Genomic DNA, 20,196 nt, shown 5'->3' on the forward strand with positions numbered 1-20,196 from the left:
GATATGGAAAGACAAAGAAGAGCGATATCCGTTAGAGCAGGTATGCTGTCAAGGCGTTTTCACTTTTGCAGTACAAACGTGAAAAAGATACTTTTCAACGGATTTTGCACTTCGCTGTACACGTCAGAACTGTGGGTGGATTACACTGCATTCCAATGGCATAAGCTAAAAGTCGCTTACAATAATGCTTATCGCCAACTATTCCGCCTACCGAGATACTGCAGCGCCACGGAAATGTTCCTTAGGGACGAGTACACTCTTTCAGAGCGCTTTTTCGCCATCACATGAGAAGCTTATGGCGCAGACTACGCCAATCAAGTAATAAAATCATCACTGCCTTGGTTACCTGGATGGAGTCCCCTCTGATGGCCCTCTGGAGATGTGCAAATATCCCCCATAAACGGCTGTTCACACTAATTTTTGTGTTTATATTTTATCTTTTTTCACTTAAATTCCGCTTTTTGTGCCTGTCGAAATCACCTATGTTATTAGCTACCTTATTATTATTTTTATTACTTATTATGTATATTATTTCAAATAAGGAATGTATTGCATTGCACTACCCCTGCATACATTATGGAATAAATTCTTCCTATTATTATTATTATTGAATATGATGTGTGTCTCATGAACATTAGACTCGGCTGACAAAAAGTTATAAAGCTTCGGTAGTGCTTGGATGATCTGAAGAGGGCGGTGGAGGAGTGAAGTATTTAGTTACCTACCGAAGCGCTGTAAGGCTTCAGTTAATAGTTCAGGAAGTCTCTCAAATCGAACGTTTTTCTCCAACTTTCTATGGCTTTGTTCGGCGGATTGATATGTAATAGGAAACGAATTGACTTTCCTAAAATTTGATATATTTCGTTTGCCCTAGTATGGGAAAATCTTTTATAATAAAGTCGAAAGAAAATCTTGTGTTAGAGATATATAAAGTTTGAAACTACCTACTATATGTATTTAAGAAGTAATTGTTAAAAGAACCCGTTGACAAACTGATATCAATCAGTTTAACGGGACTTAATTGTAAAAAATGTATTTTTGAAAGTTAATAAATTAAAAAAAAAAAAAAAAGATGGATTCAATATTTTCATAACTATGGTTAACTCAACTCAAAGTTAAAATAAAACTTTGATGGTAGATCTACAAGTTGTTTAGTAACTTCATCGTAACTTGACGTTAATTTAGTTGGAGGAAAACAATAACTGCTAAATCAGGTAACTGGTATAATAATTGGTACGATACAAGTAAAAGTTAAAAATACGCAAACTTACAATATTACTAAATTCTCGCCTATTTTGTATGACTCACTAACCCTAACGTGTAACAAAGATAAATATTCAACGTCTGAAAAAATATGATGGTAATTAAATCAGAAGCAATAGACAAAGGTATGTAAGCTAACCTCCAAAATAAGGTTTAAAAATCCGCCTCTGCAATATCAGTAGTTATGTGGCATTTTCCTTTTAAACAGAACCATTTTCTAGTATTAAACGTACTCGGTTAATCTTACAAAATACATTTTTTCTTTTAAAAACTCGTCGGCCAATAATTTTATAGAGGCAAATTTACTCGTTTTGAATATTTCTAAATAGAATCAAAAACAATTCCATGACATTAAATTGAAATCAACATAATATTAAACAAACAAAAAACACTTAAAATAGTTAATAAACTTACCTTAACATACTACTTTGTTTATTAAAAATTAATAATAAAGATGCAGCAGTGTTTTTTTGATACTTTAATACTATTAATGAATGGCAGAACTTCTTGCAAAGTGCTGATTCGTTAATTAAAGCGCATTCAAATATAACTGTGAAAACCTCCTCTAAAAACTTAGTCCCGCGTAGTTCTTGGCGTATAATGTTTCTCTTATTACCATTTCGTCTCGGAGCTTTCTGCAGCAAAGCTTCGCGGTCTCAGACAAACGGCAATCAAATAAAGTTTCTGGGGATAATGAACGTGCAGCACTGCCTCTTCCCACGTAGGGGTAAGGAAGTAAAGATTTTCAAGAAGAAGAGAAGCCTTCATAGAATGTCTCTCCTATTTCCCTACGAAGGGGATAATTTATTTCAAATGCATAATTTAAATAGAGAGAACATTAAAAGTAATGAGTTCGAAATACTGAAGATAAGTTGGTGAAGATTTTTCAGGTTGTCTGTTAGTTATATCTTTAGAAAAAAATGAATTCTAAGCCCCAGAAAGGTAAGCGTCATTGACTTCACGTTCAAAAATCTTTTATAATTTTTTTTTTTAAATATTTCTTTTTGACTTCTTATTTATTTAAATTTAAATATTTCGACATGCCAAGTTTCATTCTACACGTTTTTTTGTGAACAAGAGTAATTCTTCCTTCAGAAATTACTAAACGAACTCCGTTTCATACTTAACCCTTTATTGCCGGTGCGGTCAACTGATTTGACATGCCTGCAATTATTTCAATATCTCTGCAAATTTACTGAAGAGAGATTTTATAGTTTAGATATTTCTCAACCATGTATTTAGATATTGGATAAAATTATAAAAAAATATTAATGTATTTATCGAACGCAACAGAAAAAATGTTTGTCAGCGTCCGTTTATAACTTACAGAGTGGTTTCAGTAGTAGCCGGCATTCCACCGGCTGTAATGGTCGTATGTATTTTCCCCGTTTTTAGCAATAATACGTAATATTTTACTTATGTGCTTGTATTTATATCAACTCTAAGTTAATAAAATTATTTACATAAGTAATAAAGGTAAACTATTTATTTTATTCAGCTTATAAATGGGTTCCCTGTGTACTAAGCACACAGCACTGGAGCCCGAGGGATTTTCTAACATTGGGTTTTAAAATTTGCGAAAGTAACTTCCTTAGATTTCATTTTGAAGTTGAGGAAATCGAATTACGTGTAATTTTGTTTTTTCACGCTTCATAAAAAGAAAGCAGTTAACATGGGGTGCATGTGTCTGACGGTAAGAACGCTTGGAAAATACAAAGAGAAAAGTTTATGGCTGTTTGATGTGAAATGTTTGAAGTAAACTCAGACTTTCGGCATAGCGAGATTTATGTACCGTCGGAACAATGCAAAGAGAGCTCATAAATACGAGTCATAGGCGTGTCTCTGTGCCGGGAGTAAGATCATTTTTATCTTATTTCAAGTGTAATTGGTAAATATTTTCAAATATCGAAAATTATTTTTTGTGAGTACAAGAGTCCCCGCCCCGCGCCGCTTCCAATATTCCGGGACCAGTGGGATTTTGACAACCCTGATTGTGATAGTGGGGAAAAGAAGCAGATGAGGAAGATCTAGTCACCAAACACGGTTAAAGCCTTTTCAATCAATGTTACGTGAATGAATGAATGGGAGTCTATACTGAGAGTATCTTCCACACGTAGAAAATTACTGATTTATTTATTTATATATACGCCTAAAAAGCTTTTACATAGAAGTGATACAGGATGCAGTACAATAAGAGAATATGTATTATACAGGAGGTATTGACAGTAAATAGATGAAATCCATTTTAAAGAAGGTAAAAAATACACACTTGTAAAATTGTGATTACAAGTATAATGAGAAAATATTAAAAAATATGACGCAATATTAGTAAAACGTAAGAGTAACATAAAGTAAAATGAAATTACAACAACATGTATAAGACAAATCATTAAAACTAATTTACCAACGCTACTCTAATTTGTAGGAATCAACAAAGTGTTGGTGTAGATTATGCTTAATTCTATATATGGAGTCAATAAATAAATCAATAGCACCCCCATACTTGTTGCCCAGATCATGCATCCTATTGGTCAGTGAGTGTGTCTGATAGTTGGTCAAGTATGTATTACAGAACAATGTTATATTTTGTCTTGTATTCCTAGTCGGCACATGTAGTTTAATAGTGGCAAGGATGGCAGGACTATCAATTAAGTTGTTAATGACTCTGTGTAACTGATGAAAATATTAATAATTTATTGAGAATCTGATCAAATCAAATACAAATCCTGATAAACTTTTAGTAAAATATCAATGTATTGTCGCAATGTCGGAACACGTGTTCACAAAAATCCTAATGTTTTCGGATTTCTTCATTATATATTATCAAGACAAACGCAGGTGCATGAACACGTGTTCCAATATTGTAACGAATTTGCTAAAAGCTTATCGGTAAACGGCTTGCAATTCTGTTTTTAACAGGTAATTTGAGGTCATTCTTAATAATTTAGCATTTCAACGTCATTCAGAATATATCATGACGGAATGCGATAATATCAGTGTGTCAATATCAATATTACTATTTGTATGAACACGTGTTCCACCGTCCTCATAAAACATTCGCTTTTAACTGATATTTGGTAGGATCTCTTTCAATTCATTCGTTATAGACCAGCAGTCCCATTTTTAACGGGAATACAAATAATTGGATTTTTCAGTATCAGTGAGTTTTCTGCGTGCTCTCTGTAACATGCCACATTTATACTATATTGTGAATTATCAATTGTGAATTAACACAAATTAATAAAATACTATTTATTGATATAATTTTTCTTTCAGACTGGTACGGATCGCACTTCTAGGAATTTTCATCGGTTCAGTGTCTTCGGCATACGGGAGTGTTTTCCGAAAAAATATTCGATTGTATAATTTACGAGCACAGGCGTGTTTCGCGGTTTATTTATTCCCCGGCACTGTATGATAAACGCGAAAAATGTATTTCCAGGTCTCCTTTTTCGAGGTTGTATTTTTCCAGGTCAGAATTTTCCAGGTCGAAATTATCAAACGCGAAAAGTTCGGTGCTATGATCCGCGGTTTTTCTCTACAACTTTTTACATACATTACAAACGGAATACAAACAATGTTTTTATTGCTTCAAATGTATTTTGTTAAAATTATTGTTATTTAGTTTTATGCATATAAACAATTTTCACTCATTATTGAGTAAATTAATTCACACAAAATTAATATTTACTTACATTTATACCTAAGCATATATATGAACACGATATTTTGTACGGAGAATGAAAATTGTGTTCAGTTAAAGTGATGTTGGTTTTTCAGACTATAAATTCATTATTTTCCTACAATTTAATACATTTTCGAATTCATTGTATTCTTTGACATCCGGGACTTTTTAGGTCCATGAACAAACCAAATCAAATATTTGAAATAAAATGGTTCTTTTTTCTTAGAATTTCTCGAGAATCCGCCAAAGTGATTCTTATTTATTTTGAGGGACCGTATCTGGATGAAGAACCGGAATAACAAATTGCTTTTTATTAGACTGCACTAGCTTCATGTTGTAATCGACCTTATCGGAGGGTGGAACATAAGAAAACACTAGTCGAATTCGAACGATTTAATAGATTGATCGACAATTTGTTGAAATTTTAAACCGTTAGTGAATGTGTTTGAAATTTAAGCAATTAACCGCAATGAACGTTCAGACTTTTGGATCACTAAATACGCCAACATTGCATTTCTTGTGTTATTTTTAATGCTCCTGGTGGGTGAAAAAATATATACAAATACTTTGGTTAATTTTGCGGTACTCAATCAACCGTTTTTTCTTTCATTCATCAAATCACATTATTTATACCTCTAAAGGTCAAAGAACGCGCTTTCGTTCTGAAAATTAAACAGTTTTTCTGACTTTTCATTTCACGGGAAGATCATTACCGGAAACCGTAATGCGAAAGGTGAAAATAAACGTGAATTTATAACGTAAAAAAGGTGTTTGAACTGAAAAAATTGCGCGGTTGACCCGAGGATTTTACTTTTGCCTTAAAATTTCTTTTACCTTCGTTCAATGGTTTGCGGCGGTGGAAATGGCCTATAAATTCGGTTTAATTTAGACCCTGCCAAAGCTATCGTATTTTGCTTCCTTTGTTTGCAAGGAAATGGTGATGTCGTATTTTGCAGAGATTCTACGAACTGATAGCAGACGTTAAATTGGAGATTCGTGCAAGTTGCCAGTTACGGAAGCTTATTTATACCGCAGCGCGCAGGTCGATTACAAACACGAAAGGTCAAATTTAACCATCAAATTAAAATTTTCTAAGAAAGATGGCGAAATGTCAGGACCGTGCAATTTTGGCTGTCGGCTGGTGATAAGCGATAAGCGGGAAGGGTTTTGAGGCTTCGTGTCTGGAAGCCGTTCCAGATTTTTACTATTCCAAGAATGAGCGTAGAATTTCAACGGGGTTTTTTTATAAAATATAAATTATATTACACCTCTTCTTCAGATTTTTACATTTGTATCCACCCTTTAGAAGTGTATCCTGACACACTTCAAGTGTGCCATGTATATTAATTCAAACGATTAATCTAGCAGGAACAAGTGCTAGTTTTTACAAGCGCTGCAGCGAATGATGGCACCATTTTTGAACATTTTTAAATGTAAATAGGATGCTAGCGATACCCCCTTTCCCTACTAGAATGTGGCAAGCATATTAAAAATATGCTATGTAGCATATTTTTAGTATAATTAAGGAATATAGTAACTTATTGAGTACATTTAATAACACATGCACCTACTTAAACGCACTCTACCGTGAAACAAACAAAAACACTGAATTACATACATATATATATCATATATTCGAAACATCCTGTGTGGAAATTAAACTGAATTTAGTTTCATAATCATAAACGACTGAATAAAGAACATTCTAATTTTCCACTTATAATTTTACTACACGTAATTGAAATGTAAAATATCCAATTCTTTTGTCTGTTTACTCTCTTGTCTGTTTCATAGCAATAAAATAGGACAATTCCTAACATGAAATTTAATTTCCCAGAAGATTTGAAAACATCGTGTATAAATTAGTGCATGCTAACTGCATACAAAACGTCTTTTTGTTTGCAGTTAGCATACACTTATTTGATGGAGAATAACCCAGGGAGGGAGTTTCAGCCATTATATCAGAGGTCCCCAAAGTGGTCTATACGGACCCCTAGGGATCGTTAACGGCATGTTGGGGGTCTTTGTCAGCGAAAAAAAAATTTGGGGGTCCACGAGATTCAAATGGGGGTACATACGAGCGGACCTCTATTTACCTCAAGTCAACATTTAGGAGTTCCGTAAATGACACAATTGACCCAACACAAATATAATAGACTGAGAAATTACTTATTTGATTTTTGTATTTTTATATTGCGTAAAGTTGTTAATTGAGGTATATAAATAGAGTCTAGGTTCCTTTTCTCATCAGAATTAATATATTCAAGCAAAACTTGCACATTGGAAGCCGCGAATTTTCCTAGTTCCCCAACTTGTTTTTGAAAAACGTCCAGGGTAATAATGACGTTGAACATTTAAATGCAATTCACACAGACTTTAAAACTAAGTTTGAGGACATTTTGACTATGGAAATGCAACGTTGAAGAATCGGATATCATGTGACAAGAAGAACTGACCGGAATAAGCACTGACAAAGAACTTAAGGGGCAGGTCTGTATGATGTTGCTTATCCTTCTTCATTTTTATTTGGTGTAATACCTCGCAAGGGTGCCCCTGTCTGCACAATGTAAAGACAGAGCAACTATACCGCCACACGGTTGTTGGGCAGGCAAGGGAAGGGAATATTTTAACTAAAAAAAATAAATGACTATCACATGGGATGTTAATAGTTTTAGGAAATTCAGGGCAGGGGGTCTACGAAAAAAAAAATTTGGCAAGTGGTCTACGGGGCAAAAAAGTTTGGGAACCTCTGCATTATATAAACGGAACAACTTATTTCTTTATAAAAAATGTTTCCTTTTGTGACACGTTAGAGTTGTTAGTGTCTATTTAATCGAAGGTTTAACTGGGAAGTCAATTCTATACGATATAATGAATTCTTGAAATTCTATCACGTCATGTTCCTATGTACGATTATACACGTTCCAAAAGCTCTGTAAATCCGCGCTTGAATATTAATTATGAATTCAAGATAAATTTATTTTCACAATATATACCAAACGAGTATAATAATAAAGTAGATTGAACGAGCCAAATTAATATTCCCTACAGTCTTGTTATCTAGAATATAATTTACATATAATTTCTCTCGGATACGTTTATTTTTTAATACGGTTTTATTTCTACATCATCTTTATAAAAAAATGAAATAATAATTGTACCAATTATTTTACAACGTCCTTGGAATCAAAACAAGCTTCTAAATTTGAATAAATCAATGAAAACATGTTTGATAGTCCAATTATGTATTATTGTGACAATCATACTGCGGTTACAGTTAGTCACTAGAAGAGTTCCTTCAACCCAATTACGAATAACCTGCAAAGTAAAAGAACCAGAGGACACGAATAAATGTGGGAAATTTTTCGATCCCCCTCTCCCATGGATTCAAATAAATATCAAGGGGTATCAATTTTAAATAGAAAATTTGTGGGGAATTTTTGTGGCTGAAATTATCTGACTACAGTTACAAAAAAATACACTCGTAGTTGAATATATTTTTTGAAGATTTTACATAATCTCGTCGAATTTAATGTTTCAAAGACCCAATCCTGTCTGATTACGTCAAAAAGGGATCAAAATGATAATCTAGTCTCCTTCAACGGAAGCAATCTTCCGAACAGGCCTTTCATTGATATGCTTGGTGTAACTATAAGTGACCAGCTAAGGTACGGGGGCTCCGTCGAAGCCAGAGTAAAGTTGGCCTCTCAGAAGCTGGGCGTACTGTACAGGGCCCTCAGATACTTTAATAGTACACAACTGCTGACCCTGTACAAATCGCAAGTGCGCCCTACTGTCGAATTTGGCAGCCATCTCTGGTCCGGAGCCCCAAAATACCTGAAAAAAACCCTTGAATCTGTGCAAAAACGGGCGGTCCGTTTGATAGATTCCCCAATCTTAACAAACGGACTGCAATCTTTAGAGCACAGGCGTCAAGTAGGTATGCTGTCCTTGTTCTATCGGTATTAAAATGGAAGATGCTCTGAGGAACTAGCGTCGATGATCCCTTCGGCACCGGTGCGTAGTCGGGATACACGCCAAACGCGCGCCCAACATTTGTACACGGTTGACATTTGTCACATGAGAACGGGTCGCTTCTACGATTCGTTCTTAAGTTCAACAGCTCGGCTGTGGAACGAGCTGCCGGCCTCTGTGTTTCCTCCCTCCTACAACATGGGACTCTTCAAGACCCATGTTCACTCCTTCCTCTCCACAAAAAGACCCTCCACACAGCATCCCCAAAGATGACATAGGCCCTGAGGGAAATTATTTTCTTCAGGGCCTCCTGTGTGGAGTTAATCTATAAAAAAAAAAATCAGGTTTGTAATTGACATATATCAGGTTTGTCTCTCTCACTAGTATTATTAATTTTAAAAGGGTATGTTTCCAGGGAGGATTATGTAATTTTGTGTCTGAAAGGGCGGCCATGTGTCAAATAGGTTTGGGAACCTTTGAGTTAGTGGATATTTTTATTATACCTGTATATTAATTAATTTATTTAAGTTTTAATCCAGCAGGACTGGGAGGATAGTGCAGTCCCAGTCTGCCATATTACATGAAATGCAGTAAAACAGGGAAACAATAAAATAAAGTAAAAAATTATAAAAATGGAAATAAGATAAAACAAAGAAAAAAAATATTAAGCAGGTACCTAAACATAAAATTAAAATATAAATCAAAAATAAAATAGTCATATAAATAGGTAATACAATAAAAACAATTAGATTAAATTAAATTAAACCGTCCATCAGGGAGGTCGCCGCATCATCTGCATCCATCGCTCATTGAGTGGGGAACTGAGCCACTCGGATGCAGCCACAACGATAATATTGGTTGACTTCCGAGTCCTACCCCAGAAGCTGGCTACTCGGTGGCGAAGTAAGGCGGGGAATGAGTGCACCCTCCCTTCAGTAAACACTGTGGAGGCACTGCAGAACCTCGGTCGTTGTATGAGCTGCCTGTATGCATTATTGTAGCACACCTAATAATGTATAAAGCTGAATACCTAAACATAGTTTAACAAGGTCACTGAATAACCGTTTTTTTTTCTTCATCATTACTTTACACTAATGTAAGTACGTTTTGTTTACTTATAAAAAATCAATCTTTTATTTTTCTTTTCTTAATTTTTTATTTATGTCATATTATTTTTGTACTATTACTGTCAGAATTTTTTTTTATAGAGCGGAGACGGTTTACATGTTCCCATGAGCACTTAGGCCATAGGCCCATTGTGCTATCTCCCATTTTACCTCATTCCTTTAACAGTTACCCGGTGTAATGGTGATATATTCCAATGTAATGGTGAGATAATCAGGATCAAAGTAGTGGAATTTATACGGCAGAGCAGAGTCGCAGCCCGGCAAATTATGATCGAACCGTTTTCGTACAGCATTTTTGACATTCCCAACTGACGTAGGTACATCAAAACGGGTGATTTGTTTATGCGTTGTACTTATATTGTTGTCTACTAATTTTTAGTTTTAATCAGGCATGTATATGGGATCTCCGACCAAACGTTACTGCTAAACCGTAGGTGGCGTGTACTTGCGATTTGTCAGCACCTTCATAATGTTAGATGATAGATCTATAATAAAAATTAGTTTGTTATTATTTTTTTACAATTATATTATATTGTTGTCTACTAATTTTTAGTTTTAATCAGGCATGTATATGGGATCTCCGACCAAACGTTACTGCTAAACCGTAGGTGGCGTGTACCTGCGATTTGTCAGCACCTTCATAATGTTAGATGATAGATCTATAATAAAAATTAGTTTGTTATTATTTTTTTACAATTGTATTGAACATTCTAATTGCGGTTGGTGGTGCATGGGTAAGAAAGTAATGTGAAACCTTCATGTGTATGCGAAACATTTTTGGGGTGACTTTCAGTTTTTTTTAATTGGAACAACTCATTGGAATTAATTACCATATCAGACAAGTGATAATGTAGGAGGAGCTTATATTTATTTAAGAATTCATATTTTTGATCAAATTGCGCAATTGTTTTTATTTAAATGTTTGACGGGTGCTAAGATGAATTGATGGTCAGTGTGGAAGTACGTTAATGAGTTAACGAGCCTTATTTAACTAGGCCCAGTGGACATGCTTTGAATGGCAATGCATTTTGTAAGAGGTGTTATATTTTTATTGTTCGATTAGAGTGAATATAAAGCGTGCATGTGGATTTTTTTTATCATTTTATTGGCTAGAGATCGTAATTTTTTTAATTTATTTATGTTTGATTTATTTCTTCTTTTGAAAAGCAAATATCTTGAAAAAAAAACAATATAGATGCTTTCAGCAAAACTTTAAAGTCCTGTGAATTTTCGTGGGTGAGCCCTAGTTCCATAATAATTAGGTAATCTTTTTTTTCCAGTGTCTCTTCAGGGCCAGCGAAATTCCCAGCTGCCCAACAAATTCACCGGCTTCCTGCTGGTGGCAGAGTCCGAGTCCCGGGATCCCGTGTCAGACTCCTTCGTAGCCAATCAGAAGAGCAACGATGTGGGCACCTTCCAGACCCTGGGCGACTCGCTGACCAAGTACAGCGAGAAGTGTCCCAACGCGGTGGCGCACTCGAGCTCGCTTCCCAAGAGCGAGATTCAGGTAACCACATGCTTATTACTGAAAATTAAATCATTTTAAAGAACCAATTTATAGCAATTTTTTATGTTTTGTTTTTTAGTGTAATAATTGATCATATTTTTGAAAACCCTTTAAAATACTCTTAAAAAACACAAAACACTAAGAAGTCGATTGCTAAGATATCATTGCAATAATAAAACAAAATATCTCTTAAGGTGAAATAGTTGTTCACGTCCTGCGATTAATAAATATCTGGTATTTATAATATCAAACACTGTTTTGATGGTTGTTGAATTTGTGCATTTCATTTACAAATTGCTTAATTTATTTTTTGGGGACTACCTTGTTGCGTTACCTCCTTCTTTAGCCAACATTTTGGACATAAATACGGTGCCTTCTTATTTCATTGTGTCATTGTATTGCAGAATATCAGTTACAAATGCTTTCTATACTCTGGAGACTTTTTGTTTGTTTGACAGTAATGCAGAAAATATGTGTTGCAGGAACAAAAGCTTACGAATTTCCGCACCGCTTTTAAATTGTAAAATCTAAGATAAATGCAACTATTTTTAACTCGCAAATCTTCTTCAGTTGCTAAAATGCTTTAACATATTTATTTTTTGAAACCATAGTAAAACGCTGCACATTTTGCAATTTTTTGAATCGGAAAAAGTTTTTCGAAAACTTCGAAAAAGGCGACGCGATATCTACTGAACTACATATCTAGAGGCTAGAGTAACTACCAAAAAATATACATATACACCGAGTTTCACGCTCATACCGCGAAACATTGATGGGGGGGTGGGGGTGGTTATTCATAATAATCTAGTAAAAAACGATTAATATTTCAAAACTAAACGATGTTAAAAATATATTATAAAAATTGTCATGAAAATCGACCAGTATAACCGTAGTTTTATTTTTGTGAGTAATGCACCTGTGCGAATAACAAAATGGCCATCCATACATTTTAAATCTTAAATAGAACAGCTGACCGAGTGGAGAGTAGGAATTATTATAAAGATATGTTTATACGAACGATTTATAAACTACACTAAAATAAGAAATTTATCATAACTTTTTTATTTGGGCATGAAGAAGCTTAGTTTTCCATGTGTGACCACAAAAGTTTCGCGGGAAAGGCGTGGAACCGGTGTATACATATAAATATATGAATCTGGTAATGTCAAAAGGTAGTACTTAATACATATTGTTTTAACTAAGACACAAAATTCCACAGCCTTTTTTCCCTCGTATTTAACTATTACTTAAAAACGTGCTTCTAGTTGTTTCTTCAAAATAAATTCTCTTTTCCATCAACTTTTTCAGGAATATTTCATTTTTAAAAACTGGTTTAGACCATCTTAAAGAATTTAATTTTATATTTTCTTTGATGTAAGAATATTATGAAATACTTTACAGTAAAATTTTAGGCCCATTTTTCAATTTCGTGACTTTTTATCGTTATTTTAGCACGTGGCGAATATTTTAATTTCCTGATTTTGCGACCCTTAAAATAGATTAGCGATTAAATAAATCTAATAAAGTTACTCTATCAATACATTTTAATCTTTAATACTTGGTTATGAATCAATTTAATTTTGAAATTTATTTCTTTATACATTTGTTAATATATTCAGCAGTTTATCTTTTTGAATAACGTTTTAAATTGGAAACGTATTAAATTGAAAACGTTTTTTTGCATTTTCGTTTACCGAGTATTCAGTTTATTAATATATGAAATAAAAACTTTATATATTTATAATTTCTTGTACATTAACTCTTCACAGGAGGCCACGGGGAAAATAATTTACTCAGATTCTATGTCATCTCGAGGGATGGTGTGTGGAGGGTCTTTTTGATGAGAGGAAGGAGTGAACATGTTTCATGTTGTAGGAGGGAGGAAACGCACAGTCCGGCAAATTGTTCCACAGCCGAGCTGTTGAAGTGATCCATTCTCATGTGACAAATGTCAACCGCGTACATATGTTGGGCAAGCGTTAGGCGTATTTCTCGATTTCGAACCGGTTCCAAAGGGATCAATGACGCAATATGAAATCTTATATAAATATGAATATTTTAATGTGTGTAGAGTTTAGGATTGTTACCGGAAGTGACGCCCTCTGTTATTTTCAAAAGGAACCCTTGAAGTTTTCAAACATCGTGTTGTTAATTGCTAGTCACTCATTCTTACTTTTAATATTATGTGATAACAAATATTTGAATAAATTATTTCATGCGCACTAAGTGATAATTTATTAATGGTATGGTGAGCAAAATGTGCTGCTACGAACGACATTGCCATGAATTAAATGGTTTATCTTTATATTCTAAGTGGAGTACATACACCGTTTGAATTCTTACCAGTTTGAAACTCTATTTCATCGACGTAATATCAAGTCGCAAATTGATCACTGCTCACAAATGAATATATGATGATATATATAATGTTTTCAAATGAGAAAATGCTAAGTTCTTACCGGGACGTGATTTATCCAGTTTCTACCTCTCCCTAACCATCACCTTGCTGGAAAAGTATTTGAAATTTGGAACAAAATCTAGAAAATAGTGCCGATTAGAGTGTATTTGTTTTTTTAGCAGAAGAAGGATTGAGAATACATTGGAAGCAAGTTGTTGGTGTTTTTCATGTACATAATAATATAGTCGAAAATAAAAAAAGAAAGTTGACTATCTTGAATGTGCATAATATCGATTTAAGTATTCATTCGTTTTGTTGTGGCGATAATTACCTCGAGGTATTGCGGTGAAACTCACTATATTGTGATTGTGTTGTGTGTTTATTCGCAGATACAGTGGTAACTGATTGGTCACCCCGTTTTCCTTCCTTCACCCCTATTAATTTCTTCAAATACTATCACCCACTTCCAGCAAACACCAATTCATTTATTAATAGTTCATGTGCATCTGAAGCTGTAATTCGTAAGCAGTTTCAAATGACACAATAACTTTAGTTTAAAAATAGTGTTGTATATATAAGCATAAATCACATAGCAAACTACCAGTTTAACCAATAGTCCCCACCTCCCCTTCTGACAAAACGGGTAATCGCGAAGCAGATATATTGGCAGTATCTCGTACTCCAGCTGTATTATTAAAGGGTTAAAACCCTAATGCTAGTACCTAGTCGCCAGCTCGTATTATCGAATCTAAATAATAATGAAATTTATCGATGTTCTCTGAGCGTATATGGAGAGCAATAAAACAAATATATTACAATCCTAGAACGTTATGATCCGTGTTTATTTTGCGGTGTCTCTCGGTACATCATTTCCGAAATATTGGTGATTCGAAACAAGAGAATGATCCCACCACTAAAACTAAACAGATCACTCCACTTTGGGCGCTGTTTGTTTACGGATCTCAACTATATTGTTACACGGATATCGGTTTCCAGTAGAGAGCTCTGGAAATAATATCTATGCTAATACGTTTTTGATCCGGACGTTTGCTTAACGTCAGCAACATATTCAGGGTTCTGTATTCAGACGTTTCCGGCGATAAATTGATTTGGCAAACTAGTATTATTCGCCCCAAAGCGGGTGCGGAAATAGCTCACCAAAACAATTGTTTACTTTCGAGGTGGTTCCAAATTAATGACGTTTACGTTTACGAAACTTACGAAGAGACCTGTTTAAAGCTCCCGTCAAGTCGTCTAGTGGGAGGAGTTAATATGCATGATGTTTAAGCCACTAAGTCAGGTGTGGTTCACCTAAAAATACAGCTTTCGGGGTAATTTAAATCCTACCAAGCTGGGCGAAATACATTAAACTTCCTTAAGTGCTGCCTCACCTCTGAAGAGCTCAAATTAAATTTCTTGCCAGCTCTCCTAAACAAATTCAATTTTGCTTCTTAGCATTGTTTATTTATGTTGACACATTAACAAGGCTTACTGCGACATTTACAGTAATTCAGATTTAACGTCCTAAAATCAGAAAGCAAAACAAAAAGGTACATCTAAAGTTCTTGAATAAAATTCCTGCAATTAATTGCATTTACCTTGGTTAATATTTATTTGACAATAGTTGTGTTTAAATATTCCCACTTTTTATCTGTTTCCAACCGTATGGAGCCACTGAGACTATGGCATCCCCAATTAGGTAGTGAGGAGGTGGATCATATGGGGAAGAAGAAGGTGAAAAAGTACCTGATTATTCAAGTCGATACTGAGAGTATCTTTTACTCTGAAAAGTGCCGAAAATATAACTTATACTATTTTTAATTAATTAGTCGCGAAATAACAATTGCTGGTCAAATAAAATGTACTCTCGCACGCCGGAATTTTAACATCGGATTACTCCTCGATCTTGGAGGCCCTCAATAATGCAAGAAAAATAATGTTAAAAAATCATTTCATACTCAAATCGTAAGCTAACTGTGAAAACTTATAAATTCACTGTATTTGCCTCGACAATTCACTGAAATGGAAATTTAAAGTCGTTTAAGCAAGCCGACAGAGAAGTTATGTGTTTTCTAGCCATATATAATCAGACGGGACCGACAGGGTTTTTTCCCCACCGTCTGTTTTATGACTGGGAACACGGCTGGGTGACAGAGACATGTGACGTGTTACCCCCACCTAATGATGACGGGTATAAATCTGAAGCATTTATTCAAATGTTACACCCGTATACAGTGCCCGTTCTGTGCTCAGACGTTTATACTCACGCGTATTATCTGCGCATGAGAAATACCCCCAAATGGCGCCATTTTTCACCAATGTTTTTCGCGCGACGTTTTGCTGCCACCCGCACCCCTTTACTCGTACCTCTACGCCTTACCGGAGCTTCGTGTGCTTTGTTTGGTGCTTTTATCTGCGTGCTAAATTACTTCTCATCAATAAACGAGATGTTCATGCGGCTGGTTCTTAACAAGGAAGGTGGTTATTAACATGAAATCTAATGAAATCATTGTTCCTGTGAGTAATATGCCTTCAAATTGTGTGTTCAGTTCAGAGCCGATAAATCGACGTTCATTGAAAGATAGTTCTCACATTTTTGTACAAAAAAATAACATAAATTTGTACCATAATTATTTTTCTCTATAGTATAATTATATGATTTACATTACCTACATCACAAGTTTCTCACTGTTACTGTACTGAACGTACACGGTGCAAACTGACCTTGTTTATTTTAAATGCAACACTATTTAAATGAAAAGAACACGCTTAAATGTCTGACAGAAAGATATTCAACGAATTAGTATTTCTATATAAAATTCTAAAGGATTAATTTGAGAGTCCATAGTTGCCTGCATTGATAAGCTTTCGGATTCCACTACGTAATACTAGTAGTCAGGATTTATTTTAGTGCAGAAATTCTGTTACTGATTGCCGTATGTATTCCTCATTGCATTGAACTGAATAATTATACCGAGTCAGTGAACATCTTTTATTTATCACTTGACAAATACAAAAGTTTTTTCCTTAGATAGTTTAGTTACGTAAAATATATTATATATGCACTGTATAAATATATAATTGTTACTATTCATACGTAAAAGCCCCTAAAAAGGGCGTAAATAAATTAAAATCTCTTGAAATTAGTAGTAATCATGTTAAAAATAGGACTGCAGCTCTTAAAAAGGAATTAATGGGTTTCATGAAAAAGTTTTATTAAAAAAATAATGTTTTAACGCGAAGTCGTAACACGTGTTCATAAAAATTTCATTATATTTTCGCATATCGTCATTACGTATTAACAAGCGGAGATACATAGCTCTTTGTTAATTTATTAAGAATCACTTCAAACTGTTGGTAGGTAATTCCGGTTAAGAATTGGATTGTAAGCCTTAAGAATGAACTAACGGGTTTCCCGATAAACTTGTGCAGGGCAAACGCAGGTGCAGGAACACGTGTTACAAGTACTAACATTTTATTAGGAAACATCCTGCTGTCCAATTTTTAAAAGGGTTTTAATAAAACCAATTTATTTCATGACAATGATATTGATATATTTCGCGTTAAATTTAAATAAGTGTGGTATAGAATAATTAATAAAGTAAGAAGAAAAAAAATACATTATCAGACATATTGTTAAAAAGACGACGGTTACAAAATGATATACGAGTATAAAGAAATAATATAGTATAAGGTGAATGTACAGGTTAGTACTTTTAGAAATGCATAAAGCATAACAAGTTCTATATCGTAAGGTTTTCAATTTTCTGGTGATCTTTTCTCATTAGCCATTCATTGATGTTTTTATTGAAGAGAATACATGTTAGTTTTTAGATTTTCACGGCCAAAAGCATTTTTGTTGTTTGTTTTTGGGGTGTTATGCCGTGTTGCGCTAACTCCTTCTTTAGCCGACGTTTTCGGATCTACCGGATCTGCCCTGATGATGGACACTGCAACGATGTCCGAAACGTCGGCTAAAGATGGAGTTAGCGCAACACGGCATAACACCACAAAAACAAACAGCAAAAAAGAATACATGTTAATTATTACTGTGGTCTGTAAAGACAGTGTGTTTAAGCACTTTATACGTCTGGTGTCTTCGATAGCAAAACGTTTCTGAGATAGGCATAAATAATATACCTAATCATTGTTTCACAAGAGCCAAGAATTTTAACAAACAATATCAAATAAGTTATCTATCTTTTAGTTAACATCAGATTTCGGTATTATTTATTGTGTTTATAAATTATTGAGCCATCTTGTTTGGTATCTATAGGTAGGTCAGGTTAAGGAAGAAGCTGTAGGAAGTAATTCGATTCTACCGGTCTTAAAGGCCCGGATTAAATTACTTTGGAAACATGAATGCTGGCAGCTTGTTCCGCGTACGTTCTTAGTCAACAAGAGATAATTATTACTTCAACTCACGGATATTAACCGTTTTTTGTGTAATATATTTAAACTGACGTGAGATTACTGAAGTGTATAGATTATTTAAGTTAATCCATAGATGAAAATCTAATCTACTCTAAAATATATTATGAAAAAAAAAACCCGTGTTCCCCTACTTGCCTAATTTTCTTCACAACCAGCCACTGCCACGGATAGCCCTTGGTGTCACATCGAAAGTAAGAGAGTTTGGTGGGGATGGCTGACCGTGGGTGGGAGTGGGTGACGAAAATGGGCGTTGCTATGGGAAGGCCCCGAATGCTTTTGCAGATTATTTCAGAATGGGTGGCCGACTGTGTCGGTGAGTCAGAACGGTTCCAGAAAGTTCTTGAAGGTTCTCGAATGTTCTAGAAGGTTCTGGAAAAATAAAGTTTAAGAAGGTTATATAAGGTTCCAAACTGAGAGGAGGTTACGGAAAGTTCGAAAATGCTCTTGAAAGTTCTGGAAGGAGACACAGCAAACTGTGGCGTTGTACAGCTAGAAGATTACTAAAACATATTGATTAGTTAAGTTGTTATGACAAATCGAGATATAAGGTACACCAATGCAGCAAACCGCCAAAGATAAATACACAAAATGGTGTTTAATGTTTAAACAACTTTTTATTAAAATTCGAACATTGACACGAAATTTAATAATTTTTGAAAACGGGTTGCTTGTTAATGGAACCATGCACCATGTTTGAAAATGGTTTTCAGTGATCATTATAATGGGATTTACATTGAAATAATTAAATTTAATGAGGGAATATCGTTGCGATAAGCTCAAATTATTTTCTCATCGCCAAACAAAACATTTGCCACGATTTGTCAGTGTGTTTTCAATTTTCCCGGCTCACAAATATCCTGATTATTTCATTAGTTTTAGCACGATATGAAAACGTCCTTTGTTTATGAGCATTAATTGGGTTGCGCAGTATCGTTATATTTTAATTACTGAAACAAAAGACAATGGCTCAGTAAATGATTAAATATAAAATGAACAAATTCAATTTAACTAAAGCTGTTTTCAAATGTGAACCGTTTTGATTCGTATTGTTGATGTATGATAAATATTATTTGTTTACATTAAATGTATATTCTTATTGAATAACATTAAAATACTGGTTGTGTTCGTTGTACAATGTTTTTTAAATGCAAAAAATCTTATTGAATAATGTAAGCGATCATTTTAAAGGTCCATAATAGTTCGCATGAAAGTTACATTTCCCGCTAAAAATAATGGATGTGACAGAAATTTCTGACCTATTGTACAATATCCATTACGGTAGATTTTGGAGATCTGCTTCAGGATAAAGGTTTTCCACTCAAGATTATTATAGTTTTGATATTTTGAAATGCAAAGCAGCTATCATTTGGCAGTTAAATATACCTACCGGCCCAAAACAAATGGATCTAATTCAATTCCAAATGCCCTTCTAGATAAAACCAAATCATACATAGATTTTTTTTTTAATTCGCTCTTAACAGGGAACAGGCTCCGTTGTTGATTAAAACTATAGTTTTGCGGGGAATCGATAGGTTGCGTCACGTATGGGGTAAGAAAAAAAGATTATGTCCCCTCTCTGCGTAAACTTGTGATCCCAATTAGATCGCGCTTCTCCGAACCAAGCACATAGTGACACAAAATATTGTACTTAACAGTTTGATTATCTTGATGTATGAATGTAAATGGGACACGCACTTTGAAAATGTTAGATCAATGGATCACAAGTCACTAGTCACGTTAAAACACTCATCTCTGCACAAGCACGGCGATCATCACTTTCATTATTTAGGTTTTCCACAGCGTTTTT

General features: G+C 34.4%; 1 protein-coding gene across 4 annotated transcripts in view; it reads left to right on the plus strand.

Annotated features, from left to right (window-relative positions):
• Window positions 1-20,196, plus strand: part of LOC149423499 (spondin-1) — a 312,969-nt gene that overhangs the window by 211,044 nt on the left and 81,729 nt on the right. For all 4 annotated transcript variants that reach the window (XM_089631593.1, XM_089631592.1, XM_089631589.1 and 1 more), the window contains exon 4: window positions 11,331-11,557. In XM_089631593.1, the coding sequence (XP_089487719.1) occupies window positions 11,331-11,557 (227 nt within the window). The remainder of the gene's footprint in view (window positions 1-11,330; window positions 11,558-20,196) is intronic.

This window comes from Hesperophylax consimilis, chromosome 5, assembly GCF_061612785.1.
Source record: "Hesperophylax consimilis isolate HC1 chromosome 5, BYU_Hcon_1.0, whole genome shotgun sequence".
In the NCBI taxonomy this organism is placed as follows: domain Eukaryota; kingdom Metazoa; phylum Arthropoda; class Insecta; order Trichoptera; family Limnephilidae; genus Hesperophylax; species Hesperophylax consimilis.